Consider the following 27,597-nt stretch of genomic DNA (forward strand, 5'->3'; position numbering starts at 1 on the left):
TTTTTCATTGCATGTTTATATGACTCGATTCATGACAAAGTATATCGCCCAGTTCAATTTAAACTGTCCTATGAAGGAAGATAGCTATGGCAGTTTGCAGCACAATTTATTGCACACACACACACACACATACACACACACAGCAAAGCAGATAAATACTAAGCGCCAAAATGGGACGAAAAAAAAAAGAGAACACCAGAGACGTCAGAGATGGCGACAATACTCTTGTGCGGTTGACCATTTATAAATTCAGGGACAAATACGTAACGGATAACATGGTTTTCGTCTTAACTGCTTGTCCTGATGTCATCCCTGAGAAAGTAGAGTTTGTTACTAAAAAAATAAGCATCAACAGAAAGTGCTAGAACAGACATACTCTTCTTCTACACATGAAATGTTTTACAGGCACAATCACAATACGAGCCGTATATAAAACACACGCAAAAGGAGAGGGTTTTTTTTAGATTTTAAATGACCACTCGAGTCAGCCTTCCTGGTTAATGGAAAATTAAGCCATGTCTGATTCTCAGAAGCTTCCAGTCAAGCAGGTCCAAGTATTTTTTTTTCCACGAAATGGTGTGAATGAGTAGCAAAGTTTCGCTGAAGCCCTTTGGTGGTTCAAGTGTGTCAACGCATGTGTGTGAGTGTGTTAATCACAATTTGGTGGTGCTTCAGCCAGTGCGTCCATGCCGGCGTGTTACCAACGCTCCGTGGACTCTCAGGGAGCGGCCATCTTGCTGGCCTCTCGGACCCCGCTCAGGTAGGCGCCGGTCACGGTTTGTGGAAAGTGTCGGTTGGTGGCCTGGCAACAAAAAAGTAGGGGCAATAAAAAAAATAATATAAAAATTGAGAATTTTTCTTGGTTTAACAATTGATACGCCGCTGTAATTTTTAAAAAATCCACAATGAAGACCAGTACTCTGCAAACGAGATTTGGCCAGCTTCTCGTACCTCGCCGGCGAAGAACAATTTCCCCTGAATATCCTCGGCGATGATATCGTAGGCCTCACCGCTTCCGCCCATCTTCACGAAGCTGTAGGACATTTGCGACCAGGTGTCTTTGCTCCAGTGTGTAAGCAAGAAATGCAGAGGCTCTGGAACTTCCTGTCAGGGATGTTGAACAAAACGTTTTTTTGCCCCATATTCATGTCCATTTCTATTTGTAGCTCCAGAACAGCAAAATATTCTGACCTGCTCCTTGAAAAGTTCTCGCAGAACTTTCATGCACTCGCCCGCTACGTCCATGTCCTGCATGTCCAGCACGGCGGCGACGGCATCCCCGGCGATGACGGACATGAGCACGGCCTGCTTTCCCTGTACGTCAAGCACACATGCATCAATTGGTACAAATGGGCTTTTATGTATTCCAAAAATAAATAAACACACAAACCTGTGGGTCCATGTCGTAGAAGACAGTGAACATGCCTCGCTTGTCGGGAGTGGGCGGGATGTGACCAAAGTAGTCGGCTCCTTGGACCTTGTCGTCCCAGAATCTGTACGGGAACTTCAGGGCAATCTGTTGGCAGCGTTTGAGAGTTTATTTCTAAAAGTGCAAGATAACGTTTTTTGCACCCCCAAAAAAAATATAACCTTCTCTATGATGCCTGCTCCCAGACTGTGGATGGCTTTGACTTTCCTCTCGGGAAGCGGTGGGACAAACTGGATAAAATTCTTTTGCAGTAAGGTCAGCGGCACTGTAACCAGAACCTAAAAGAAGGGAAAACATTTCAAAGCTCGGTATTGGCAAGAAGACTTTTTAAAATTTACCTTCTTTGCTGTCCACTGGGAGCCATTGGAGCAAGTTACTCGGACAACATCGCCTGAGTAGTCAATGGTCTTCACCTGAAACAAATTGGAAAATAAAAAAAACATCACTTTTCCCAACATGGCTGTCGTTGTGCAAAAAAGATGATTTTGCCACCGGGCAGTTTTTGCGGATGTCCAAGCCTTCGGCTAGTTTTTGGAGCAGCGTGCCGTAGCCTTTGGTGAGCAGCGTGTGGTCTCCTGAGAACTGCGCGAAGAATTCGTTGTGATCCCACGATCTGGCGGAAACCTGCAGGCACGAATAAGACTCGACTCAAATCGATTCATCAAAATATTGTGGAAAATGGAATCCATCAAAAGAGGAGACGGTTCTGACCTGGTTTAAAGAGCTACCGCAGGCGTACTCCAGGTTGCTGAGGTGGAACTGAAGCACTTTTTCCTCCAACTCACTGAATTGGATGCCAGACTCCTGAAGAAAGTTTTTTTTAAGCTCCTGCACTTTTTCTGTGGAAAAAAAAAAAAAAAAGTTTTAGATTCTCTTCATGGATTTGCTTGAGTGTGGGCTGGAGCACCTCCGAGCGGCATGTCTTGGCTTTGCGATTTGTCTTTCCTCCACTCGGCCACCACGTCTAGAATGGCGTTGAAGTGGAACTCCATGCGCTTGTCGATGGCTGGATCGGTGGCCAGCCCGCCCTCCTGAAACAGCTCGCAGCGCTCGCCCAGTTTGTGCATGCCGACGCCCATCTGCGTGAACATGACACAAGGTCATGACGCTTGAAGTTTTTCTCCATACTTTTGGGGAAATTTTCCCGCTGACCTGCTCGCACATCAGAGCGACCGGGTTATTCACGCAACCGTTTACGATCTGAGCGCCCCGACCCACAACGACGCCCAGGGTCGTGTCGTCCCACACGCGACCTCCGATTCGCTCGCGGGCCTCCAACACCAACACCTGGACGCAGTTCAGTGGAACATTCAGACAAAAATTGAATCTTACAGGTCAAATCTAAGGTCGCAAACCTGCGTGCCAAAGTTGTGCAGCTGGCGAGCGGCCGCGAGCCCCGAGGCCCCCGCGCCGATCACAATGACGTTCTCCTGAAAACATCATCAAATCACGTGACTCATCTTATCGTTGCGTTAACTTTCTTAGGCGGAACCGGCGCTCACCGCACGATACTTCTCGGGCAGCAGGGGGCGCTGGACCGCCAGCACCCCTGTGTTGACAAGGCCCTTGCGGGTCATGAAATGGAGGACGCGCTCCATCTCCTGCACGCAGCTCACACGTACCAGCCCGCGCACCACCACGTGCAGGACGCACTTCTGGACCGTCAGCACCTCCTTCAGCAGATGGTGGGAGAAAAAAAGTTGTTTTGGTCATTTTGGTTTTGTCCTTGACACAGTTGAAGGCGTCATTGCTACCTTGCAGTTTTTGTGCCAGGAGGCCAAAATGAGATTACGCAGCGCCAAATACATGGTGGGATCGCGGGAGAACTCGGGGAATTCGTAAAGCTCGTCCAGTTCCATCATGTCGGGCCTGACGCACAGAGCCTTGCCGCACTCGTTGGGCTGGTAGAAAGGCTGGAAGTACGGACACATGCCTGCAACTGAGCAGAGGGCAAAGGTCACCGCAGACGAATCAGAGGAAGCCAATGACGACGATGTCCGCGCATACGTACTTTGGGGCTGGGCGGCTCTGCAGTGGTCGGCCCTCAGCTCGCTCAGCGAGGCGCCGCCGGGAGAACCGGAAGGACTCATCCCCACGCAGTCGGGATAGTAGGCGGCCAGGAAGGGCGTGGCCGGGCTGTCTTTGAACAACGGCGGCAAAATGAGCATCGAGTGCCACCAGCTGTCCGTCACCTCCGCCACTCTCTGACACAAACAGAGAAAAGGTGAAAGGTCAGGCTGGACACCTCGCTGGAAGTCAATTGCTAAAAAGGACGGATTACGGGTACCAGGTCTTCTGGCTGGGAGCACTGGTCGGGGCCTTCGCTCTGTTCACAAACAAGACGCATGTTTCGGATTGCTTCTCCATCCACACAACTTCTGCTTTCTTACCTTGACATTATTGATCTTCATCCCGCAGCGGTAGGTGGCTGCCAGTGAGGAGGTAAGCTGGATCTCCTTAGTCAGCTGGCGCCACTTCCTGCAGTCGGGTTGGGTGCACTGCACCTATAAGAACATCCCAGCGTCATTGAGAGGAGCGGCCACGACGACGTACCTGCTCCTGCCAACTTGGTACCCAATAGGGAAGCTGCTGGTCCGCCATGAAGGCTTTGAGGCTAGGCTCGCTTTTGCCGTTACTCGTCCACGCTTTTTTCCAGGCAGAAAAAATATCGTAGCCGTCTTTGTGACTGGGGAAAGAGCAAGAGAAAAAAAATGAAAATGAATCAACGAGAGTCACAAATTTAAGGGTGCAGAATTTTACCTTCGGTAGTAATGATCGAAGCACTCGTTGCAAAAGTGCTCGCCGCAGGACAGATGGTACCAGCGCGACGTATATCCATTTTTTGCACACCTGAGTCAAAAAGAGACCCTATAATGGAAATTTTACTCAAGGGCACTATCGTTATTTATTAAGATAATTCATCCTAGCGATATATCACACGCAAGGCGAGTGATCCACGTAACCACCTTTCAGAAGCACTTGCAAAACAGACGGGATACGTAGCCGAGCACCCTGCCTTCTCACACTTCCTGTATTTCTTCTCCGACTGGTCATCTTCCTCTTCCGTGTCCGTCGCTTTTCTTTTGCTCTGAAAGGACACAAAGCAACCCATTTTGTTATGGAAATAGACATGTTCAAGATCCCAGTGACGGAGCTCCATCACAAATCCACATTAAGATAGAAAAAGCAATGCAACCCATTTTGTTATGGAAATAGACATGTTCAAGATCCCAGTGACGGAGCTCCATCACAAATCCACGTTAAGATAGAAAAAGCAATCTGCATGGTTGTCGACTAGCATTTGTGTATAACGGGTTAGTTGGCCATGACCAAAGTGATGCTGTTGCAATTCTTCATCGACTAACCACTTGTCCACGGTGCTGCTTGCAACTAGTCTCTTACCCTGCCTCACCCTTTGACGTCTGGACTTTGGCCTGTTTTACTGCCGCTGCCTTCTCCTCTCTCCTTCCCCTTCCTTTAGGTGGCAATGATTTGAAGTTGCTGCTGGGGGGGGGGGGTGATTTTGTGAACCTGTGAAGTTCTTTCAGACTCTTGTGTGATTACTAAAGTCACCCTTAAAACTACTTGCCTTGACCTATAGCAATAACATGTGCGGGTTAGGTAACTGGAGGCTTAGAATACAAATGACGGTAGGTCGACCACCGTACCTGTCCAGGTGGAGGATTATTGGCCCGTTTCACCCGGACGTTAGTTTGCCTCCCGGATGATCGCAGGGCTTGGCTGTCGCCTGGAGACTCCCCAGAGCTCTTTCTCTTGGCTCGCCGTGCCCCAGAGCCGTTGCCGGGGTAGTCTGATTAACAACAAGCCCCGCTCGTGGTGAGTGACATGATGACAACAAAGAAAGTGCTCCACCTTGGCTTTTGCTTGCCGCGCTAAGAGACAACGCGGTGGGTCTGAAGGGTCCCGGCGTGAGAAGTGAACACAAATGCATATGTTGCAACAAATATGCTCGCGAGGTGAGCGACTTAAATGCATAAAAACACACAACTGAGCTCTTTACATCGGCCGTGTTGTGTTCGTGGGGCACGTTTAGCATATGGCTAGCAGCGTTGGCTATTGACATGGTTCACTGACCTGCGTCCGACAGCATGTTGTTGGACTCGTATTGCGTCTGGATTTAGACTTGTATTATTTCAATTCTTCTGTTACCATTCAAAGGTCGCCTTTTTATTGTTTTGGTGGGGTTAAACGCATCGTTTGTTGTTGCAGAAGTACCACTACCGGTTTAGACAGGAAATGGGCGTTATCCTTCGAAGTATAGTTTGGTTCCTCTCGTTCGCCGTAGCTGTAGTCTGTCACCATGACGACTGCAAGCCAAACATCCACCGTGGTGCTTTTCAGAACATTGGAAATGTGAAAACTAAGGTGGTGAACGCGTCAGTTTCACGTCTGTCGAAAGGACAAAAGGCGTGGTACGTCACTAAAATAATAGGGTGCTATTAGTGTGAAATTTTATCACGCAAGATAACGGGAGAAGCAATTTATTTTCCTCAAAAAACTAACGGCTAACAAAACAAATCATGAAATGAGTACAATTAAGATAAAACACAGATGACAAAGTCCAAACACGCTTAAAATTATTAAACAGAAAATTAAAAAAGAAATATTTTCCGTGTTGGTATTGGTGTTCATTGTCTTATGTTACGATTGTGAAAGCGAAATTTCCGATTTACAGTGGAACGCACCACTGGCAGCTTTTTGACAACTACTTGATGTTTACGTGATCATCGGTTATATTCAAGTTCTTCATCAAGGTTGTTTTGACAGAATGTCCCATGAGATAAATAGTTCCATCCATTCATTGTCTTTTGCCACATTCGGCGTGTTTTGACACATTTTCAGGCGTTGTTTTGAGTGAATCGGTGAAAACTATGGCAGGAGTTGAATGCTGCGAATGAGTCAAGTTTTGTTTTCAATCAAAAATGGATTCATGTGAAGTTATGCATAGAGAGAAATCGGAGCTGGCTGTTGTCCGGCCGAGAGGACCAAACCATGTTGACCAGGTGACTATTTAAATTGTATTGGGTTTTGTAGCCTGCAGGAGTGCACTGTAAAATTGACCTCTGTCAAAACAGTATGATGTCAGCCAAATAATCTTTATTGCTTGTTAGGTCTGTCCAAGAATTCTCGATCTTGGCAAGGTGATAAATTTGCTTGAAGACCCCTTGACAGTAAGTCAAATGCACATTCTATGTCATTTGCAGTGGTGTGCAAAGGGGTGGGGGATGAGGGTGGCACTTTTTTTTATTCATAACACTATATTTTTAGACCCACATGCATGAGAGGCACCTTTTTGTGCTCAAGAAGCTGTTCAAGAAGAAACAACACGGCTTTGTATCCTTTCTCTTGTCAACTTTTCCCTCTGAGTGGGATCACGTACCACCATGCACGACTGTCAGATTTTTTTTTTTTTCAAGGGATTTGCGGTTTCCTTGACATCTTCAAGCTGCTGAGGGAGCTGGTGATCATCACAAGGATCCTCAAAGTCTGCGGCGAGAAGGCCAACAAGCACCCGGAATTTTGCGGCATTCTGTGCGAGGCTCTGAAGATTTCCAGGTAGAAAGCGTTCCCGGAGTTTTCAAATGACGTCGGGTTTCCCGAATATGACAAAATGTTGTCGTTCGTCCTTCTGAGGCTTCCCTTCCTGAAAGAGAGAGTGTCGGATGAGCTCAACTATGCTGAAGATGTCAAGCAGTTTCTCTCTCGCATTGGTATTCCAGCACAAACATCTTCATGCTCACATTCGAGTCCACAGTGTAACCGATGAAGGGTTTCTCTTGAGTCCAACTGACACGTGTGTGTGTGTGTGTGTGTGTGTGTGTGTGTGTGTGTGTGTGTGTGTGTGTGTGCGTGTGTGCGTGTGTGTGTGTGTGTGTGTGTGTGTGTGTGTGTGTGCGCGCGCGCACGCAGGCTACCTGATGAAGGTGTCGGACGGCGAGGTGAGGGGTCATGTCGTGGAGTCGGTCAAGTCTTTCTACAGCATCTCGGTTCCAGACAAAGCGCCGCTTGACGGTACGGTCCCACCTGCAAAACGACATTTATGGCCTGGATCTTATTGGCTGGTGTACCTAATATAGCGACCCGAGAACGGTTTGGATCTGCTTTGACGAGCCTTGATTCTCACAGGGCCTCAACCGACGTCCCCCGGCTACCGACTTCAGCTTCTGGAGCGTAGCGATCTGGCCAAGACGCTCTTCCTATCCGTGGCGGCGCTGGAGAAGCAGCCCGCCATCAAGCTCCTGCTCCTGCAAACACTTCAGATGCTCTCCAGCACATCTGGTCAGTGACCCAAGCTGCCATCCTTTTCTGTAGGACTTACTTTGGTATCTCTAGATATGAACTGCGCTTTAATATTGAGCGCACAAGGGGCCGAAAGCATCTGTCTGCGCATGAACGAACCCGACCCGTCCGGAATGATCCTGTTCCATTCCTCGGAAATCCTCTGGAACCTTTTGGAGAGTGGCAACAAGGCCGCAGTGGCTGCCCAGCTAAGCAGCGTGGAATGCGCCATGTATGTCGGACTCAACCTCACAAAGATCATAAAACCTAAAACTACTCACCCCGATCGTAACCCTAAACCCACCTACCCCATTTTTTTGATTTGTTTAGTGACCAGAAAATCTTGGAAAAGTCTCATCTTCTGTTTTCTTGCATCTTGTAGATCTCTAAAAGAAGCATTTATCCACGCTCTCCTCAACACTTCCCGACACGTTGACCTCCAAGTCCGGAACGATCTGCTGGTGCTCACCACCCTCTTTGCTGAGAGCTCCTGCGCTTTCCTCATTGTGAGCCACATCTTCAGATCAATAGATTTGTTGCAATTGATTATCTAATGATGATCTTTTTAGGAGAGCCTATTCGCCAGGCAGCTCGTTGCGCTCAGCACGTTTCCCGAACGTAAGGCAAATTGCCACCCACGCCAAGAGTTTCCTTCTGGATTTGATGGACATCTTTTCTACCATGCTTCCATTTCAGTGAAGAGTGACACTAGTTTGGTGGGCAAGCTGAAGCTGACATACAATATGGAAGACCTACAAATGAAGAAGCTGCTGTTAAATCTGCTACTTGTCATGTCCAGAGATCCCGCAATCATTCCGGTGGCCGATTCTTGTTCTTCAAACGTCAAATCATATCAAGGTAGATCTTGACATGGATGCCGACTTGTTTGTGGTGCAGATCTTCAAGGAGGAACAAGTGATACTAGCCCTGCTGACCCTGGCCAAACCACCCGTCGCTTCCGCCGAGGTAAAATCGGGGTCTCGGCACTGGTCGTCCGTCCAGCTGGAGGAGCTTCAGCTGCAGGCTCTGGCAGTCCTCGCCACTTTGGCGCCGCTGGTTCTGGACCACTACATGTCTTGTTATGGCAACGTGACCCTGTTGCACCTTCTGGATTGGTGCGTCATGGAAGGTAAGGCCCCACCGTCAAGGTGAAGGTGAGTGTCGCCGCATTCGAGCCACCAACTCTCAGATTTTAGACTCGACTCGGACTCGCTTACCCCTGCGGTCATTTCCTAGGCCTTCAATCTCAACTTGCTTTTTGATTCCAGACGGCTACTGTGGTCAAGGTCACAGCTTCCACGCCACCGGAGGCCGAGGCAGCAAGAAGGCTCACATGCGATACTCCATCAGACTGATGAGATCTGTTACCTCGCTGGATGACAGGAACCTCAACCAGGACCTGTGCGACCAGGGGACCATACATCTGCTTCTAGGTCATGGTTAAAGTTTGGTTTTTAGGATTGGGATTAGGATTAGCCCTCACTTCACATGTCCTCCATCTCACCCATTCAGAGCTTCTAATACGGCTGGAGTCGAGCCCCAGCGATGAGGATGCGGTTACCGTGGAGATGAAGTCCGACATGCTGATCATCCTCTCGGCGCTTTGTGAGAACAACATGCACAGGAAGGTGATTGGGACCTGTCGATATTTGAAAACCCAGAAAATTTAAGACTGACGCGCCCGGCCTTGGCACGGCAGGAGCTGTTTGGGTCCGTGGGCGTGGAGATGATGGTCCATTTCCTGAGGAGGGGCGCCAGTATGTTCTACAGCGGCCTGGGACACAACAAGCTCCTCCTCTCGACTTTGGTGTGCGTGCGGTCAGTGCGGCTAAAGCTAACGCTATTTACTCCATTGCTGATTGAAGAAATGTTGCGTTGGAATTAGGGTCACCATTGGGAGTTGGGGTCTTGGGTACGTGGGCTCGAGTGAGGTTGACTGAAAATTAATTGAATGCTGTGTTGACGTCTTTAGCACCTGCATCGTGGGCTGCTACACAACAGAGGATTACTTCCTAATCCAAGATGGGGTGCTGGTTTTACTCGACCTACTCAGTGTAAGTAACCCAAACCCATCCCGGGTCCAGGAATTTGAGTTTTAACCGTTTCTATTCTTCCTTCAGTCGAGTCCCAAGTGTGTTCACTGCGTGGTCCTGTCCACTCTGTTGGAGCTGTGCGACAACCGGAACACGATTTTTCACATTCTGAGCTGGAGCGACGGCGGAGGCCGGACGGCTCCGAGTCTCCTGCTGCAACTGTGGCGGCGAGAGGAGGAGGATCTTGGAGTCAACCGGAACCAATACGGCGGGATTGCAGGTTTGTTTTGAGTCGGCGGCGCCAAAGAACAGACAAACATCTCCTAACTACACTCAGACCCGAAGGAGCCCGTCCTGGCCCATCGGAAGGTGGATGACGCTGAGCTGATGTCGACTTTGGATACAACCAGCACCGTCGTGCTGGAGATGCAAGAAAACCTGCTGGCCAAGATTTACTTGACCTTCTGCAGAATTGGTAAAGCCAATCCAAACGATGGTTGATAATTGAACAGGTCAAACTATCAAACACAAATACTTTGTCCTCATAACTGTGAAACCATCTTGTGCAGGTTTTGAGGATCTTCCAGGATTGTCCTTCAGGGACAGAGTGACCTTGAGTATCGTCAAAAGGTACCTTGATTTCAAGGTAAGAACAAAACGGCCGGTATAGTATCCTCACTTGGAATTATTCTTCTGCCAAATCATGCCTGAAAATGCACCATATTTGGTCGAACCATAGACCCGTTGACATTTGTTCAATTGTAGAGCCCTAAACACCAGACCCTAAAACTCATCCACTAGGGAAGCCCAAATAAGTATTTGATGATGTAACGCAGGTGAGCGAGGTGTGGGATGAGATCAGCCGTGAGCTGAGCCTGGAAGGCATCCGGCCCGTCACGCCGGACCTGGAGATTCTACTCTCTGCCCAGCAGATGTCGCAACGCACGGCTGAGGCGGTGGTCGCCGAACAGGAGGAAATCTTGCGGCAACATGACGAGGAGGCCAACAGGGAAGAAGAACTTATGTATGAAGAGGTGAGAACGAATGATTGACGAGTGTAACTGCAGATTCGTGATGTTGCTTTATCTGTTTTGCAGATGAAATCTCACTGGAAGCAACGTCAGCTCACAGCCAAGTCGTGGAGTAATTTTGTCTCCAAGACATCCAACTATGACATCCTCAAGGTTTGTTTTGGTTCTTCAGCATTTCTCCTTAGTCCCCAAGGCTTTTTCTTGGAGTCATTTTGGCTCTTTTGCAGGAAATCAAAGAAAAGAGGCAGAAACACATAGAGTCCATTAGGCCTGAACCAGCGCTGGAGGATTTGGGACAGCGCCATGAAGGGGTCTGACACCAAAACCAACATACAATGTTCCTTTGCTATGTGACTTATTTTGGTTCCATGTACTTTGTTTTTGTTTTAAAGTGCTGTTAACTAGAGTTGGAATTTCTCATGTTATTGTTGTTTGTTGCAGATTTTTATCGGGAAATTGTTGGCGGACAGGATTAACGATGCCCGTGGCGGCGTCAACTTGAAGGTGGTCCAAACTCCTGTGATGGCGGCAGCGCACGAGGAAGCCTTGCGTGCCCCACGGGAGCCTCACTACTTCAACACGTTCCCTGACTGATCAAATATTAGACCAAATTCTATTTTTTCTTTCAAGTTAGCTATAGGACATTTTACATGATGAATCTCAGCCGTGTTGACATTTAATCCCAGCCGCCGCGTTTCTTTCCGTCTCATTAATTTGCGCACGAGTGCTCCCCTGAAAGCCGAATTCCTCGCAGACATCGTTCTCACCAAGCAGCACAATCCTCACACTGAGGAGGAGGCGAGGAGAGCCAAAAAGACTGATATCAGCTCCATGGAAACAGCCCAGCAACAGGCTGCACGCCGGCAACCAATCGGAGCCTGCCCCGGTCTGCTCACTTGTCCTATCGATGGGAGAGGCTGGGGGCCCAAACTGAGATTGGGGCCCGTGAAGGTGAATGCTCTACGGATGAAAAAATATTTACATTACTGTCGCTCAGTTGTGACGGTCTTGAGTGTTTCATCATCAAATCTATATATGCATTATACTGCCCCCTAGTGGGCAAAGCGCCCGCACCACACATAGTCCTTATTGAACGAACTCCTGATGCACAAATTTAATTCCCTACATTTGTTATTAGTGTTATTTTACATTACAATATTGTAGTGTGCTATTTTCCTCCAATTAAAAAGATCCTGTTGATGTTTATTAGCTTCTGGAACTGATTAATGGCTTTTCTATTTATTTCAGTGGTGAAAGATAATTTGATTTTTTTGTTGAAAATAATGACCAGAGGGTAATCTTAACTGTCTGGGACTAATGAGGCACTACTGCAATGCATCCTGGGAAAGGTGCTGAGCCGTGCTCATCGGCCACTCTCCAGCAGATCCCCATTCATAAATGAATGCTATTTTTAGCTCATCCCAACAAAGGAACATCAAAAGCCCTCACTCTTACTTTACCATGACCCTTCACCAAAATGCATTGTGGGACAACGCAGCAACAGTCGATATTTGTTTATCATCTCCTGTGTGCGTGCGTGCGTGTCTGTCACATGACCTGCAAAGTCTGGATGCGGTTGCCAGGCAACAGTCTTTCCCGTCTTTTACTCACAGTCGCTCTATAAGAACATTAGTGATTGCGTCGGAGTGTTTGTGCGTGTGTTTTTTGTGAGTGAGTGATAGATTGAGTTTATTTATAGAAGCAGTCTAAAATTAAACGATGTCAATTTTGGGATTTAAGGGAAGTGGGGATTCCGGCTTTATGTTGTGTCCTTGACATCAGTTCTAAAAAAAAAAAAAGATGGAGAATTTGACAGATTTTTTTTTTAACACCGATTTTAATGAGCGACAAATATTTGCATGCAGATTTTAGTTTTTCCAAAGTGGCTTTTCATGCCATGGGTTCCCCTCTACTCCATTCAGAAATGAAGGATGAAGCAGCTGCAGCGCCGACACGAGAGAAATCAGGCCATGGTGTAATTATGATGGCGCCGGATATTGATTCCATTCATCTCACCTCACACGTATTCGCGTTTTCCTTTTAGAAGGCATGTTTGCCTCTCATTCATCTTTGCAGGTCATGTGTGTGTGTCTGTGTGATGTAAAAACATGCATATAATTGCCTAATCCTCCACAGCAGGTGGAAAATAACCATGGCCAAATAAAAGCTCACTGTCATGCATGGCATCTTTTGTCATTATGTTCATGAATGTCAGCCATTTTAAAGCAGATTAATCTATTTTCTTTGGGTCAAGTTTGTAGCCACAGTGGCTGCACTTAGATGGGTCTTTCAGGGGAAATCCAAAGTACAAACGTTATGCGAAAATAAGTTACTGTGGCAAATGGACTTTTTATCCTCAATAAAATATTTTAGTAAACTTGTTCAACTACATAGTGCAACCTTGTCGTTAAATAATTGTTTGTTTGAAAATGTTTTGCTAAGGTTTATTTGGGCAATATTACTTAAAAGTAACGCACGCTTACTTCTTAAATTCACCAGTATTTTTTATGCTATTTCAGTGTGAATAGTACTTTTGCCACCTATGTGCTTTAAAGTATATTTTCTCCATTTCAATTTAAAATTTCTAGGATTATTTTTCCATTACTGTGCTTCTAAAAAACGATTTTGATGCTCTATTTTTCTTCCGCGGAATCTGGGGAGGCGAGCAGCTTCGCGGAAGGACACGGCATCCAAACATCTGCGTGGCGCTACTTTCTCCAGCGGCATCATTTGCGCGAAGGGGAAGAACGTCTCCGTCTTGGACTCTTGTGCTGATATTTTATTTCCAACAATTCTTTTTGACACTTTCTACGTCTCCATAAAGCTGTAGCCGATAAGTGAAGGGAGAATTTTTACCTTCGCCCACCTGAAGAGTTTTTCTTTGTTTTTAACGGACAATTAAGTCCACCTGCTCGAACCTCACCTCACAGGAGAGCCAAAATGGGGGTAAGAACGACATTTGCACGTTTTTTTTAAATTGTCTTGCAGCTTTCTCTCCGACCCGCTTTTTGCGCCACATTTATAAGGCAATCCGCAGCATTTACATGCGGTGTACTGTAGTAACCCGTTACTCTAAGAGCATTTATATAAACCATATTTATTGGCTATAAGCACTTCGCAGATTTGCAGGTATATTTGCGTTTAAAAGCCCCCTGTCGAGATTCTAGTCATGAATAGCAACATAATGAAAAAAAAAAGCCAACCGCCATTAACCAGCGGGACGCCATTTAGTCAAAGTGTGTGTGATAACAGGTGGAGGCTTGCAAGCCGTTCCCGTCATTGTCAGCATTTGTAACATACTGGATGAAGGTTGTGATTCCCATGATGACAAAATGGGTGCCCCCTCCCAAGTTCCATTTATGATCTCATTTTCCAATTCCTAATCAATCATTCATTGTTTTCAATAGCCAAAAGCAAATGAAAATGGTTTTCGATTTCTTGCTATCAATTGTGGCTTTGTTCTGATATCTTTATTAACCCCACAGAAAATAATGTAAGGGAGTGATGTGTGGTGAGTAAGGTGGGTGGCAAAATGGGGCATGTTTCAAACATGCAATTGCCCAATGTGGTGTTCAAATGATTACAATCCTTGAGAAAACAAATCTAATAAATGGCCTTTTTAAAATGATTTAAAAGCCATGGTTACATGTTGCATCATGTGTATGGGCGGGACATCTCCCCCATTACCCCCCCCACCCCTACACACACACCCATGTGCAAGTATTGAAGTTCTTGTTGTCTCCCCGACCGGCGCACCATCTATGAGTGGTTTCTTAGATGGATTGATATGATTAAAATAATGAATTCTCTGTCCTGGAGTTTCGGGACGAAACATTATGCCTGACAGGTTTCGCGCAATGTTCTACCAGCGGACAGTCATCATGCTAAAAAACGCAGTCTAGCGAGTGTCCCGTTGCATGCAGTCCAACGAATGAAGTGCGATTGGTGTAGTCGTCGTCTCCGTGCCCGATTCGAGGCGGCAAGCTGGGATCGTGGGATGAGAGAGCATTCAGGCCAGGCCGGAGAAGTTGCGGCGCTCTGTCACGCTTTGTCGGCAAGCTCGCTCGAGGCTAACTCGACAGTTTGATACTGTGAGTGATTTTTACTCTGGAGGAGGGGGCGAGCGGGAGTAACAAGGCATCTGAGGTCAATCAATCGGGTGATGATGGTGATGAGGCTCGGGCAAAGGTCAGATTGGGATCGGCGTTGGCGCGACGGCAAAGGACCGAGCAGACGGCGAGTCACCTTGAGGTGGGAAAACGTTCAGAGGTATTGAGGAATAAAATTGGCAATCGTGTGGAACGGTTTTGAAAAAAAAAATATATATATATATATATATATTGTGACTTCCCTTTGAAACAAAATAATAATAAACGAGCCAGGCCTCCCATGAGGCATTGCGCCACAACACAGGCAATAAAGGAAAGAAAATGGCCGACGGAGGGAGACGACGGGAATCCAGGGACCCGTCACACAAGTTGCAACGCGGCGAGAACGTATTTAATGTCAGTCACGTGACCCCTCACGACACGGGTAGAGACCAAGTAAGCATCTGTCGTGTTGATGTTCGCCTTGCAACAAATTACCGTATTTGGTGCGTAAGCGTACAAATGAATGAAATCCACGAGATGGCAATTAATCTGCTCTTCATACCACCAAATTATTATGAAGGCCTGACCCAGATGGATTTTTTATGCCGATGTAAATAATTTGCAGATAAAAATTCTGATAACCGATTAATCTACGAGTATTTCAAAAAACAACTTTTGTTTCACCCAAAGATGCCACTTTAAAGTCTATTTGGCAGCAGGAGGAAAAAGTGCCTTTGAGGTTTATTATCATAATTTTTTTGTTTAATGTCTTTATCTTTGGCGCACGTCATCATCTTTGTGGAGACATTTGATGTAGATTCAAACCAGCAGAGTTAATCATTAGATATGAACATAAAAACCAAGGTGCTTGATGAAACCTGATTTTAACTTCCCGGCCTTTTTAATGTTCATTGTGCACGTTGTGTAACTTGTCAATATTTTATCTATATCTGGTTGCCATCCGAGTACGAGTGTGTGAGTTTTGTATCGATGAAAACGCTCACTCGCTCTCTGCGGCCCTGTGCCGTGACGTCAGGCCTTAGCGGCGTTTCCATACACTTGCGTTACATAACACACGATTGCACATGGATAAAAAAATTCCAGCTCCTGCGGATTGGATGTTGCTGGGAAACATCACACCCCCTGTTAGCTGTCAATCACCTATTGATGCCATTTTCTGGCGGCGACGCTTCACCTCTGCAGCCGTGCGGAATGCTTGATTGTTCCTCGAATGTAGTCGTCATCGGGATTGCCGTTCAGTTTTGTGATTGGACCCGAGGAGTCAAAAGCAGACGTGGCAGGGGGGTGGGGGGGAGAGCATGGATTATAGAGGACCCTCCCCCCCTCCCTCCCCCCCTCATCCATATAGCAGTTTCTAGGTCGACTGCTCCACTGATCTGTGTGTAATCTGTGACTCGTCTGCGTGCGTGATGGCGACAGCGACCGTCCACCAATCAGAATTGAGCGCTCACCGCTCGGCAATCCCAACGATGTTGCCAGATATTGACTTGTCTTGGTTCTATATGACAAACGTGATTGGCTTCTGTGAATCACTGAATAAATCTGACATTAAGTCCTCCTCGTCAGTACTTGACGCGGGAGATCTCAGTGAGTACTCAAAGTAATATTGGTCTGGGGGGAGGGGGGGGAGTTCAACAATTTGCACGAGAATTATTTGCGAGGGGGAGTTAGCTGTGCCTGTTTGAAATTTTACAGCTTTACTTGTGCTCACGTTCTGATCAATTTGACTTTATTAGGCCTGCTGCTTGCCTGGAAAATTGCCCAAAACGATAACAGCCCCTGCCAGCTCGTACATAGACGGCAATTCAAACCTAACCGTACCGCCTTACATGCTCCATAATGGTTTCAAAGTATGCAAATGAGTGATTTAATCCGCACAATTGATGAGGCTCGTTAGCGCTAAATTGCCACAGTAGCAGATAGGATCTCCGCCAAGGCGCCTAGCTTGTTCTACGTGATCATATTAACGTTTTCAGACGGACTCTTGCGATGGAAATTCTTGATTAAAATGCAAATGAACGCCCGGCCGTCCTCATGGTTCAGACTCCGTGCACGCTGGACACTGGGAACAAAGTGAATGGGGCGCTCGGGATTATTGTTGTTCACTGCATTTAATCTGGTAGTGTAGTAAACAGCTGTAATCTGCAGGACGTCGGATGACAGATGGCACACACACACGCACAATTTGTGCTAAAAATCACAATGTTGTGTAGCTTATACCGTTGAAGAAGGTGTAGGACACAATGAGTAGATGTCGAAACAGGTTGCCATAGCAACACAGTTTTGAACTATTCAATAAACTATACATTTATTTAATTGAACAAAAAAAAATGTTTCTTGTGATCGACAGTATGGAAGGTCAGACAGCTACCGCGTGGCCACCACGCAGGAGAAGGACGAGAAGGAGTCACCCAAGAAGAAAGGAGGCAAGGGCATGGACGATCTCAAGAAGGAAGTCCCCATCGTAAGTATCTCAGCACTTCACATTGTAAGATGACCCTGGCTGAAACTGACCAATCGTTTCCGCTTGAAATTTGTAGACGGAGCACAAAATGTCTGTGGAGGAAGTTTGCAGGAAGTACACCACTGACATCGTCCAGGTGAGTTCTTGCTAGATTTCAAGTTCCTTGTTCAGTTACTTACATATTTTGGTGCCTGGTGCAGGGTCTGACCAACGCAAGGGCCGCCGAGTACCTGGCCCGAGATGGCCCCAATGCCTTGACCCCACCGCCCACTACTCCGGAGTGGGTCAAGTTCTGTCGCCAGCTGTTTGGCGGCTTCTCCATCCTGCTGTGGATCGGCGCCATCCTCTGTTTCCTGGCCTACGCCATCCAGGCCGCCACGGAGGACGAGCCCGCCGGGGACAACGTGAGTGCAAAGTGCAACGCAGCCGGCGAACGGGCTTGCTAAAGTGCTGAGTCGAGGGCAGATGCTCCTCGCGGGAGAAGATGGAGTGCGTTGCAGTGTTTTGTGAACAAAATGGCAGCGGCGGGTCATGTGGGGCAGTTTGACTCCTGTTATATGTCACAGCCTCCTTATCAGGGGGTGTTCAAGGGTCAGTGCATGTTGGACTGAGGGGCAACCGGTGGACACATTTGGTCCATCATGGCATGATCTCTAACCAGGAGATTTGAGATCCGTCTTAACCCAAGACCTCCCTTGTATGTTCCAGTTGTACCTCGGTATCGTGTTGTCGGCCGTGGTCATCATCACCGGCTGCTTCTCTTACTTTCAAGAGGCCAAGAGCTCCAAGATCATGGAGTCCTTCAAGAACATGGTCCCCCAGGTACCTCACGACTCAGCGCACATTAATGGATGACTGGAAAAGGCGGAGTAAGTCAGTGTTCCCTCCCGCTTGCCTGTGTGTTGCCAGCAAGCCCTGGTGATCCGCGAAGGGGAGAAGATGCAGATCAATGCCGAGCAGGTGGTGGCCGGAGACCTGGTGGAGGTGAAGGGGGGAGACCGAATCCCCGCCGACCTCCGCATCATCTCTTCCCACGGCTGTAAGGTGGACAACTCCTCTCTGACTGGCGAATCAGAGCCTCAGACCAGGTCGCCGGACTGCACCCATGAAAATCCTCTGGAGACCCGGAACATCGCCTTCTTCTCCACAAACTGTGTGGAAGGTAAGAAGCACCTGTAGGTACTTTGACTTCCTCTCACATCCCTGACTGAAGCTTTATGATGTCATATATGAGAAGTGACTCTCTACTGTGGTACACTGGCTCCCTCTAGTGGTCAATAAAAGGAGGGCTGCAAAAAGTTGTATCTGGCGCCCTCATGTGGTTGCATAACACTGCTTGCCCTTCCATCCTGTGTCCAGGCACAGCTCGTGGCATCGTGGTTTGCACGGGCGATCGCACCGTGATGGGCCGCATCGCCACCCTCACGTCGGGCCTGGAGACCGGCAAGGTGAGCCGGTCGCTCGGCTCAGCACCGTGCAATGACCTCATCATCTCATCTCGCCCTCCGGAAACGCTTTCCACAGACTCCCATCGCCAAGGAGATCGAGCACTTCATCCACATCATCACCGGCGTGGCCGTCTTCCTCGGCGTCACCTTCTTCGTCCTCTCGCTGGTCCTGGGCTACTCCTGGCTGGAGGCCGTCATCTTCCTCATCGGCATCATCGTCGCCAACGTGCCCGAAGGCCTGCTGGCCACTGTCACGGTCGCAAGCACACCAATACTAGAGTGTAAATGATGACTTGGCAACAAGGCTAACACCCAATTTGTGCTGTCTGCCCTGTAGGTGTGTCTCACTCTCACTGCTAAGCGCATGGCCCGCAAGAACTGCCTGGTGAAGAACCTGGAGGCGGTGGAGACGCTAGGTTCTACCTCTACTATCTGCTCGGACAAGACGGGCACCCTGACCCAGAACAGGATGACGGTGGCTCACATGTGGTTTGACAACCAGATCCACGAGGCTGACACGACCGAGGACCAGTCAGGTAAAGCCGAGACTCTGAGTCGGAATAGCTTCGTCGGAATAGTGGCTTCTTATCCGCCCGTTCAGGCTCCTCCTTCGACAAGAGCTCCCAGACTTGGGTGTCCCTGGCCCGTATCGCCTCGCTGTGCAACCGCGCCGTGTTCAAGGCCGGCCAGGACTCGCTGCCCATCCTCAAGCGCGAGGTGGCCGGCGACGCCTCAGAGTCGGCGTTGCTCAAATGCATCGAGCTGTCTTGCGGCACCGTCAAGGCCATGAGGGACAAGAACAAGAAGGTGGCTGAGATACCCTTCAACTCCACCAACAAGTATCAGGTAGGTACTTATAAACAAGGCGCTTATTGGCCGCAAGTTTAGCCACACATTGGAACAGCAAGTTGTACTTTGTCGGTCGCCAGCTCTCCATTCACGAGAGCGAGGACGAGTCGGAGAACCGCTACCTGCTGGTGATGAAGGGGGCCCCGGAGAGGATCCTGGACCGCTGCTCCACCATCATGTTGCAGGGCCGCGAGCAGCCCATGGACGACGAGATGAAGGAGGCCTTCCAGAACGCTTACTTGGAACTGGGAGGCCTCGGGGAGCGAGTGCTGGGTAAACTTTCTCAACATTTATTAAGCTTTACGCACACATTTGACGACTCGAGGAATGGATTTGGACTTTTGAGTATTGGGAAAGCCCCCCCCCCCAAGCATCTCAAGTTGTCTTCTATGATCCCTGGCAGGCTTCTGCCACCTCTTCCTCCCAGAGGACTCCTACCCAAAAGGGTTTGCCTTTGACACAGACGACGTCAACTTCCAGACGGACAATCTTTGCTTCGTGGGCCTCATGTCCATGATCGACCCGCCCCGCGCCGCCGTCCCCGACGCTGTCGGCAAGTGTCGCTCCGCCGGCATCAAGGTGAGCGCCCGCCGTCTCCGTTTTCACTCTCGCATCTCTTTGCTTTGCTTCACCCGTTGGTTCTTCTTCAGGTCATCATGGTGACCGGCGATCATCCGATCACAGCTAAGGCCATCGCCAAGGGTGTGGGCATCATCTCCGAGGGCAACGAGACGGTCGAGGACATCGCCGCGCGTCTCAACATCCCCGTGAGTCAGGTGAACCCCAGGTGAGAGACAAGCCTCCAACGGCGGCCACCCGCACTCCGAGGCTTGCGGTGAACGGTCCCGGTGTGGCGCCGTAGGGACGCCAAAGCCTGCGTGATCCACGGGACAGACCTGAAGGACCTCGACCAAGACCAGATGGACGACATTTTAAGGAACCACACGGAGATCGTCTTTGCCAGAACCTCACCTCAGCAGAAGCTCATCATCGTCGAAGGCTGCCAGAGACAGGTACGGCGAGAGCAAATAAAATTTAGGGCGGAATGAACACAACCAATTTTCCCGCCGTTGCCAGGGCGCCATCGTAGCCGTGACGGGCGACGGCGTCAACGACTCTCCCGCCCTCAAGAAGGCCGACATCGGCGTCGCCATGGGGATCTCCGGCTCGGACGTATCCAAACAAGCCGCCGACATGATCCTGCTAGACGACAACTTTGCCTCCATCGTCACAGGCGTGGAGGAAGGTGAGCGGCGGCGGGTTGCGAAGGAGAAGAGCCGATGTTGGCCCACGTGAACCATTTGGTCCTCGCAGGCCGCCTCATCTTTGACAACCTGAAGAAGTCCATCGCCTACACGCTCACCAGCAACATCCCCGAGATCACCCCCTTCCTCTTCTTCATCCTGGTCAACATCCCGCTCCCTCTGGGTACCATCACCATCCTCTGCATCGACCTGGGCACGGACATGGTGAGAATGGACAAAAATATTAGGTCACCTGTTTTCATACCGTTAAGTTCTATGAATATATCTGTAAGTCAGTATGTGACCATGTGACAGGTGCCGGCCATCTCACTGGCGTACGAGGCAGCCGAAAGCGACATCATGAAGCGTCAGCCCAGGAACCCGATGAGAGACAAACTGGTCAACGAGAGGCTCATCAGCATCGCTTACGGACAGATCGGTGGGTGGCTGCTTTTCGCCCGCCCGCTCATCGCTCGCCCGCCACCTCACCCGTTCTGCGTCCACGTCTTCAGGTATGATCCAAGCTCTCGGCGGCTTCTTCGCCTACTTCGTCATCATGGCAGAGAACGGCTTCCGGCCCTCCGTCCTGATGGGAATTCGCCTCAACTGGGACGACCGCTCCAACAACGACCTGGAGGACAGCTACGGCCAACAATGGGTACGAGCCGCTTCAGAAATATTCTTTTTGTGTCAATGCGGCGGAATCGAGCAACATTTCCATTTTCCCCAGACGTACGAGCAGCGCAAGATTGTGGAGTTCACGTGCCACACGGCCTTCTTCGTCAGCATCGTGGTGGTGCAGTGGGCTGACGTCATCATCTGCAAGACCAGACGCAACTCCGTCTTCCAGCAGGGCATGAGGTCGGTCCATCAGTCGGACTTGTAGTTTCCATCAGCAGCCACTAGGTGGAAGCAAAGGGCTTTCTTTCACAAGCTCCTTCAGCCACCCTTTGGCTCCTTCCACATCTTCTGTGAGGTCATTGCTCTCACCATGGTTTTACGTTTCCCGCAGGAACAAGATTCTGATCTTCGGCCTGTTTGAGGAAACGGCTCTGGCCGCCTTACTGTCCTACTGCCCCGGCATGGACGTAGCGCTACGGATGTACCCGCTCAAGTAAGCCACGCAGCCAGAGAAACAGGCGAGACGGCGAATTGGCACACTGGCTAATTTGAAATAACGGTCCAACTCTTTAGGGCCAGCTGGTGGTTCTGCGCCTTCCCGTACAGTTTCCTCATCTTTGTTTACGATGAGATCCGAAAGCTCATCCTGCGCCGAAATCCTGGAGGTAAGTGCACACGCGCGTGCGAAGGACTCTGCGATTCATCGTTAAAAGTGCTGACACTGTTGTTTTTTTTCTTCTTCTCTTTTTTTCTTCTTGTGGTGTGTTCAGGATGGGTGGAAAGGGAGACATACTATTAAATTATCAAAACATCATAAATGTCGCATCATCCCTCCTCAGCTCCCCCCCTTCGTCTCCTCCTCACCCTTTCACAAGCCCCGACCCTCACCCCACGTACAAATGCTAGACCACAATATGGCGTCCATTGTTGTTGTTTACATTTAGAGAAGTGCGCGTTGCCACGGTGACAAGCTGCCGATGTTTACTCTTCCGCCATCTTCTTCACTAACAAAAACAAAAGAGATGGCGCCGGGACCAATGACGGAGAGGGAGAGGATGTTGCCACGCGTCCTCGCCGTCATATTTTTTGTCCAACACTCAGCTGGAAACTGCCAACCGCCGCCATTGTGCCGATGCTTGTTGCCATGGCACCCAAAGCCGCCGTCGATGCCGCGCTGTTTGTCAGAAATTCGGTGCGAGGTTTGAGCACCTTTTGTTTTGCTTGGTGGCGGAGTGGATAGCACACCTGCCTCACAGTGCTGAGGTTTGGGGTTTGAAACCCCTCCTCCGTGTCACCAACCCCCCCCCTCCCCCCCCCCCCAATCCTTCCACAGTGTTTGTGCTTGTTTTTTAACAAATGAGTGACTGGCTATTGTTTTTTGTTGTTTTTTTTTTTTAAATATTTTTATCTGTGAGTGAGTGTCAGAGCTGTTTGTTTTCATTGGCACGTGACAAAGCACACCGTCTGTCCCTCCTCTTCAGCCCTCCATCTTGGCCCCATGCGCCCCCCACCCGTCAATACGTGTTGATGCTTGTCTTGTTGGTGGCACACGCCGTCCTTGTAAAAGCACCCAGCCGGGGTGGGCAAATGTTGGTGAGTCATCAGGCATGGATTTTATTTTTTATTTTTTTTAAATGGGATCCAAATTCATCACTGTCAAACATTTCAGAATAGCACAATCACAAAACAAAACATAGCAATAAAAAGAGTAATGACAATGTCCGTGTTTTGTTATATTCCTAAAATCATATTACAATATTTCACAAACTCGGCCAGGGTATGTAAACTTATGAGAACAACCGTATTAATTCATGCAGCGAGCCACACTTTGCCCACTCCTGCTGCAAACTCTTTCCAAGTTCCGAGTCCTGGGAAAAAGAGATTTCGCTCCCATTTCATGATTTGAAGCGGTGGAAACAAAACAGCAGCAGAAAACTACAATGTTTGAAAATAAATTGGAATAAAACAAGACAGATTTTTTTTTTTTATTTTGCTCTCCTTTTTGTTTTTCTGTCATGAAAATGGAAATAAACGCTGTGAACACTTATTACTGACATCTGCGGTGTCCTAGTGTCTTTTTTTTTTTTTTTTTTTTTAATCTTTCACAATACGCTCAACTTGATCCCGTTTCTGACTTTTTACTCGGAGAGCCATCAGGACCTGGGAGCGTTGTCAGTCTTGAGCTTCACCTTGAGTTGAGGTGTTAAAAGGCATGCTGAAATCAAGCAAGGGAAGCAGCTTCAGGTTGGACACTTTGACTTCACACTGCTTCTCTGCGTGTGCGTGTGTGTGTGTGTTTCATGAATCCCATTACAAGGCTCACAGAGCAAGTGAGTGGTGCTGCACGCACCTCTAAGTGAGGACAGAGGTCACCTCTTCTGTCTTGATTCCTTCTCTTGTTCTACACACACACACACGCAAGCACGGACCTGGTATCAGATGGGGGGGGGGGGGGGTTGTTCCTTATAAGAATGGCAACTATATCTGTACATTAGTATTGAACCACTGCGAGCGTCTCATGTTTATGCGTGTCAGTCTATATACTGCCCCCAAGTGGCCAAGGTGCATAACACAACAGCGCAATATCCATTGAAAAAAATTAAACGTGATATTCGTCTTCTTTATATCTTTGTTCGTCATCCCAGCCAGTAAGTATGCAGTGGCAGTACAATATTCAAGTTTGCTATTTTTATTAGATATTTGGGAAGAGACTGGGAGTCATTTTCAATGATTACATATTTAAGGGAAGGATATATTGAGTCAGAATAGCAATCTTGACACATCTTTTTATTTATTTGCTTTCACTCCGACATTTTGACCCGGAATAAGAACAATTTAAAAATAAATGAAAGTAGAAATTAAGAGCACCCACACACCCACACGAGTCTCTCAATCTCTTACCTACCTGATTACACACACCCATCTTTCCATCTCCTACCTCCTCTAAAACCTTTTCCTCACTGCTACACACACACACACACACACACACACACACACACATGCCTTTTTTTGTCAAGACCCCCCCCCCCGCACCTCTCCCCTCTTTCTCCCCAGCCCCACGCCTCCCCCCAGTAATCTGGCTGGCCCGTGGCCTCCTCTCTCTCGCTCCACTGTTCTGTGTGATAGAATATCGATCGCTTCGCCTCGCCTTGGCGGGGAGGGGGGTGGGGGGTCTCTGTAGTGTGTGTACGCATGTGTGTGTTGGTCAGACGGGCTCCATCCAAGGTTGTTACCACGGCAACGGCAGGATGGGTCAGGGGGTTGCCATGGCTCCTAGGTCGCCGGGTCATGGGGAGGGGTCCTGGAGGGCACTGGTTGTGTGCATGTGTGTGCACACACGCGCGTGTGTTAATGGGGATTGTGAAACAGAGGTGTCCACTTGTGCTCTTTTCATTTGATTTTTTTTTTTATTAAATTGTAGAACAATAAAAGTCAGTCATACACGGATGGTAAAAAAAAATGATATACTATTAATACAAAGACTTTTGTCTTTGTATTAATAGTATATCATTTTATATTGCATCTCCTAATTATACTATGTATAAGTTAATAAATGGGTGGTATATAATGTGTGTTTTTGTTTTAATGAGTACTTTTGCACAAGTAAAGTATTTTACATGTTTTATTTATTATTATGTTCATATTGTGCTGATATGAAAATATGAACTTCAAAAAAATTAAAAAGCCTGAGGTGAATAATGCAGCCTACGTGTTATTCATATTCATTCATGTCTTATTCCTTCCCTTCTTGTCTTCCTTCCCTTTTTTTCTTTTTTTCTTTTGCAGGCTGCAAGAATCCAGATGGGCCGCATCTCCTTTTCTTTTCTTTTTTTTTGTAGAAGGGGGGGCACGTGCCGAGAACACAGGGGCCTTGCAGCATTTCATTTAGGACACCCTCCCGCCTTCTCCTCCTCCGGGTTCTCCTTTGCACCCGCGGATGCTGACGCTTTGTTTGTACTCGGCCTCTTCAGACTCCTCCGTCTGCGCCTCACGTCTTCTCATCCTTCATCCTCTGGTTTTCTTGTTCTCCTCTTCGCCTCATCTCATCCTCACATTCGGTCATCTCCCCTTTTTCTTCCCTTCTTCTCTCATGCTCTCCCACTCATCGACTCATCTTCTCGTCCTGTTGTCCACACCTCGCTTTTCACCTCATCCTCTCATTCTTTTCCTTTTTTCCCTCACATGCATCCTCTCATCCTTTGGTCCACTCCTCATTCCATCTTTTTCCATCTGCATCTTCTCATCATTTGGCCTCCTCATTCTCATTCAGTGGCAAAAAAAAAAAAAAAGTCAGCGTGTGGATTTGATTTCAACTGCTGCAAATGTATCAGAGTCATTTTTCAACCGTCTAAACAATTCGACATTTTTGTGTCATTATTTAATGCCACGCTCATATGTTTAAACGGCGTTTAGATTCCCACGCGTGCTCTATTAGTGGCGTCGTTGTGTAATTGTTATCGAATGGCGACGTTATTTAATGAGCTGCCCGACGCAGAAATCGATGCCGACAAGACTTGAGTTCATTATGACAAATCAATTAAAAGGCTGAGAGGCTGCGGTGACGTCACGGGCTCACCGTTCAATGGGCCTTTCTGGACGTGGAGGACACGCACGCGCCTGGCTATCGATCCTCGAGCATGCACGCACGCGCAACGTTTCATGCAAGCGCTGCACGCGGACTTCACCTGCTTATTCTTGTTGTTTGTTATCAGAAATGAACTAATGTTAGATTTATTGTCATCGAACGTGGTGATCTTGCGAGTTGGATTCATTTAAGGTGCTATATCAATAAATCTATACGCACACTGTGTTCAGGATAACTGCCTTTTTTTTAAACATTTTTATTCATGTTTTACACACTGATAATTGAGCGCATTTGAAGCAAATGTTTTTTTTCTCGTTGGTGAATTGTTTTGTCGTGCATGCATACATTCAAACCGCTTGTTTGGAATATTTCTGCATATCAAAATTCATCAGAAAAAATGCAAACATTTTAAATATAAATCCTAGTGTTTGTTGCAAGTACTAAATAAAAATGTGGTCTTTCTAATATCCTACATTATGTATGATAATTACAACGTTTTCATATTCTAGATTTTTTTTAACCCTATAGACTACAATGATAATAAATACAAAAATAACTGTCAGGTGTACATTTAAGAGCATTGTATCGTGTTTTAAGAAATACGATAAAAACATAATGAACTTTTTGTGCGTTTTCTTTAATTTGTGAGGATCGAGCGCTGCCACGATCTCCAGCGCGTCCATTGGACATTACTGTTATAAAATCCAAATCATATCTCCGCTAATCCAAAAATTTGTGACCTACTGTAGAAAAAAAAACCTTTAACAACTGCGTGAATTAGCAGACGTTTCTGTTAACAAACGAGAACAATAAAAACAGCAATATTAGTGTCTGAAGGGTTGATATGGTGAGTTTCTTTTCTTTTATTTTATTGATTTTGCCCCCCCAACACACACACAGAGGCGTCAAAAAGCCTTGAAAGCATCAGGTGTGTGAGCGTAGCAATTTTTAAACATTTGAGCGACACAAGGTTGATGGGTGGATTGTAAAAGTCGGCACATGCGTGCAACACACTCCTGTACAGTAGGTAGCGCTACTATGCATCTGGTCGTTGTTTGCCATCCACAATTATTTAATAGAAGAAGAGGAAGACCAAGAAGAAGAAAAAAAAGTCACCTTTATTTGTCTGTACGGGCCATTTGTGTCTTTTAGTATGAAAAAATCCTGCAGTGAATCTTTTTATCACTGAAATAACGTTACATTTAATTATGATTAAAAGCAAGGCTGATGGCCTTTCTCAGTGCACATTCAAATACATTTTTCCCCATAGTCATAGTTTGCGTCTTGTCATGTTCGTTGGCAAAATTTTGCTCATCATAATTCTTATTTGTTTCACAAGTGAGAGTTTTTTTCGAGTGACCATTTTAACGTGAAACACAACCGGTGTGCGCCAACTAAAGGCTACAGAAGCTAGTCTGTATGTTGCTAGGTAGATAAAATGTGAACCTTGAACTGTGTAATGACGTAGCCTCAATATGAAC

At 47.6% G+C, this 27,597-nt stretch overlaps 3 protein-coding genes across 8 annotated transcripts; 2 read left to right on the plus strand and 1 right to left on the minus strand.

The window, feature by feature from the left end:
• Positions 1-89: 89 nt before the first annotated feature.
• kdm1b (lysine demethylase 1B) lies at positions 90-5,730 on the minus strand. Of its 2 annotated transcripts, XM_088365504.1 has the most exons (21): positions 5,525-5,728; positions 5,098-5,240; positions 4,396-4,517; positions 4,190-4,279; positions 4,004-4,115; positions 3,820-3,933; positions 3,717-3,755; positions 3,441-3,633; positions 3,184-3,368; positions 2,932-3,102; positions 2,785-2,859; positions 2,582-2,716; positions 2,337-2,508; positions 2,141-2,268; positions 1,922-2,053; positions 1,768-1,842; positions 1,591-1,707; positions 1,391-1,516; positions 1,192-1,314; positions 952-1,104; positions 90-802 (listed from the first exon to the last, which is right to left on the minus strand). In XM_088365504.1, the coding sequence occupies exons 1-21, from the start codon at positions 5,538-5,540 to the stop codon at positions 719-721; spliced, it is 2,505 nt and encodes an 834-aa protein (XP_088221630.1). In that variant the 5' UTR covers positions 5,541-5,728; the 3' UTR covers positions 90-718. The 2 variants fall into 2 exon arrangements, with proteins under 2 accessions (XP_088221630.1, XP_088221629.1); XM_088365503.1 differs by having other exon boundaries at positions 3,184-3,633; positions 5,525-5,730.
• On the plus strand, positions 4,988-12,012 carry cfap69 (cilia and flagella associated protein 69). 4 transcript variants are annotated; one of them, XM_088365501.1, is made up of 23 exons: positions 4,988-5,266; positions 6,562-6,621; positions 6,719-6,784; positions 6,897-7,006; positions 7,085-7,161; positions 7,361-7,462; positions 7,577-7,729; positions 7,784-7,961; positions 8,112-8,235; positions 8,299-8,347; positions 8,426-8,547; positions 8,627-8,858; positions 8,998-9,162; positions 9,242-9,357; positions 9,429-9,547; positions 9,702-9,783; positions 9,850-10,042; positions 10,100-10,237; positions 10,332-10,408; positions 10,599-10,796; positions 10,860-10,946; positions 11,021-11,104; positions 11,235-12,012. In XM_088365501.1, exons 3-23 carry the CDS (start codon positions 6,725-6,727, stop codon positions 11,385-11,387), a joined length of 2,619 nt encoding a protein of 872 aa, XP_088221627.1. In that variant the 5' UTR covers positions 4,988-5,266; positions 6,562-6,621; positions 6,719-6,724; the 3' UTR covers positions 11,388-12,012. The 4 variants fall into 4 exon arrangements, with proteins under 4 accessions (XP_088221627.1, XP_088221628.1, XP_088221626.1 ...); XM_088365502.1 differs by having other exon boundaries at positions 5,261-5,406; XM_088365500.1 differs by lacking the exon at positions 4,988-5,266 and adding an exon at positions 5,909-6,453 and having other exon boundaries at positions 9,429-9,538.
• Positions 12,013-13,507: 1,495 nt separating this feature from the next.
• LOC148380272 (sodium/potassium-transporting ATPase subunit alpha-3-like) lies at positions 13,508-23,587 on the plus strand. Of its 2 annotated transcripts, none has more exons than XM_088364577.1 (22): positions 13,508-13,739; positions 17,256-17,369; positions 17,446-17,505; positions 17,570-17,773; positions 18,078-18,191; positions 18,279-18,531; positions 18,729-18,817; positions 18,894-19,073; positions 19,155-19,353; positions 19,419-19,663; positions 19,747-19,939; positions 20,070-20,245; positions 20,317-20,453; positions 20,529-20,679; positions 20,744-20,912; positions 20,981-21,135; positions 21,226-21,349; positions 21,423-21,568; positions 21,641-21,771; positions 21,923-22,024; positions 22,105-22,196; positions 22,302-23,587. In XM_088364577.1, the coding sequence occupies exons 1-22, from the start codon at positions 13,734-13,736 to the stop codon at positions 22,328-22,330; spliced, it is 3,069 nt and encodes a 1,022-aa protein (XP_088220703.1). In that variant the 5' UTR covers positions 13,508-13,733; the 3' UTR covers positions 22,331-23,587. The 2 variants fall into 2 exon arrangements, with proteins under 2 accessions (XP_088220703.1, XP_088220701.1); XM_088364575.1 differs by lacking the exon at positions 13,508-13,739 and adding an exon at positions 15,202-15,337.
• Positions 23,588-27,597: the final 4,010 nt, after the last annotated feature.

The sequence above is a fragment of the Syngnathus floridae genome, chromosome 21 (assembly GCF_059516105.1).
Source record: "Syngnathus floridae isolate MCC-2025c chromosome 21, RoL_Sflo_1.0, whole genome shotgun sequence".
In the NCBI taxonomy this organism is placed as follows: domain Eukaryota; kingdom Metazoa; phylum Chordata; class Actinopteri; order Syngnathiformes; family Syngnathidae; genus Syngnathus; species Syngnathus floridae.

Excerpts from the sequence above, each read along its gene's own strand:
- kdm1b (XM_088365503.1), bottom strand. Across the intron at positions 1,843-1,921 it reads ACATCCGCAAAAACTGCCCG|GTGAAGACCATTGACTACTC; the intron begins GTGGCAAAATCA and ends AATTTGTTTCAG. Across the intron at positions 1,315-1,390 it reads TCTACGACATGGACCCACAG|GGAAAGCAGGCCGTGCTCAT; the intron begins GTTTGTGTGTTT and ends CTTGACGTACAG.
- cfap69 (XM_088365498.1), top strand. The coding sequence starts at position 6,373 with ATGGATTCATGTGAAGTTATGCATAGAGAGAAATCGGAGCTGGCTGTT. Across the intron at positions 10,238-10,331 it reads CTTGACCTTCTGCAGAATTG|GTTTTGAGGATCTTCCAGGA; the intron begins GTAAAGCCAATC and ends CATCTTGTGCAG. Across the intron at positions 10,947-11,020 it reads CCAACTATGACATCCTCAAG|GAAATCAAAGAAAAGAGGCA; the intron begins GTTTGTTTTGGT and ends GCTCTTTTGCAG.
- LOC148380272 (XM_088364575.1), top strand. The coding sequence starts at position 15,224 with ATGGCCGACGGAGGGAGACGACGGGAATCCAGGGACCCGTCACACAAG. Across the intron at positions 18,532-18,728 it reads CTCCACAAACTGTGTGGAAG|GCACAGCTCGTGGCATCGTG; the intron begins GTAAGAAGCACC and ends TCCTGTGTCCAG. Across the intron at positions 19,074-19,154 it reads GCCTGCTGGCCACTGTCACG|GTGTGTCTCACTCTCACTGC; the intron begins GTCGCAAGCACA and ends TCTGCCCTGTAG.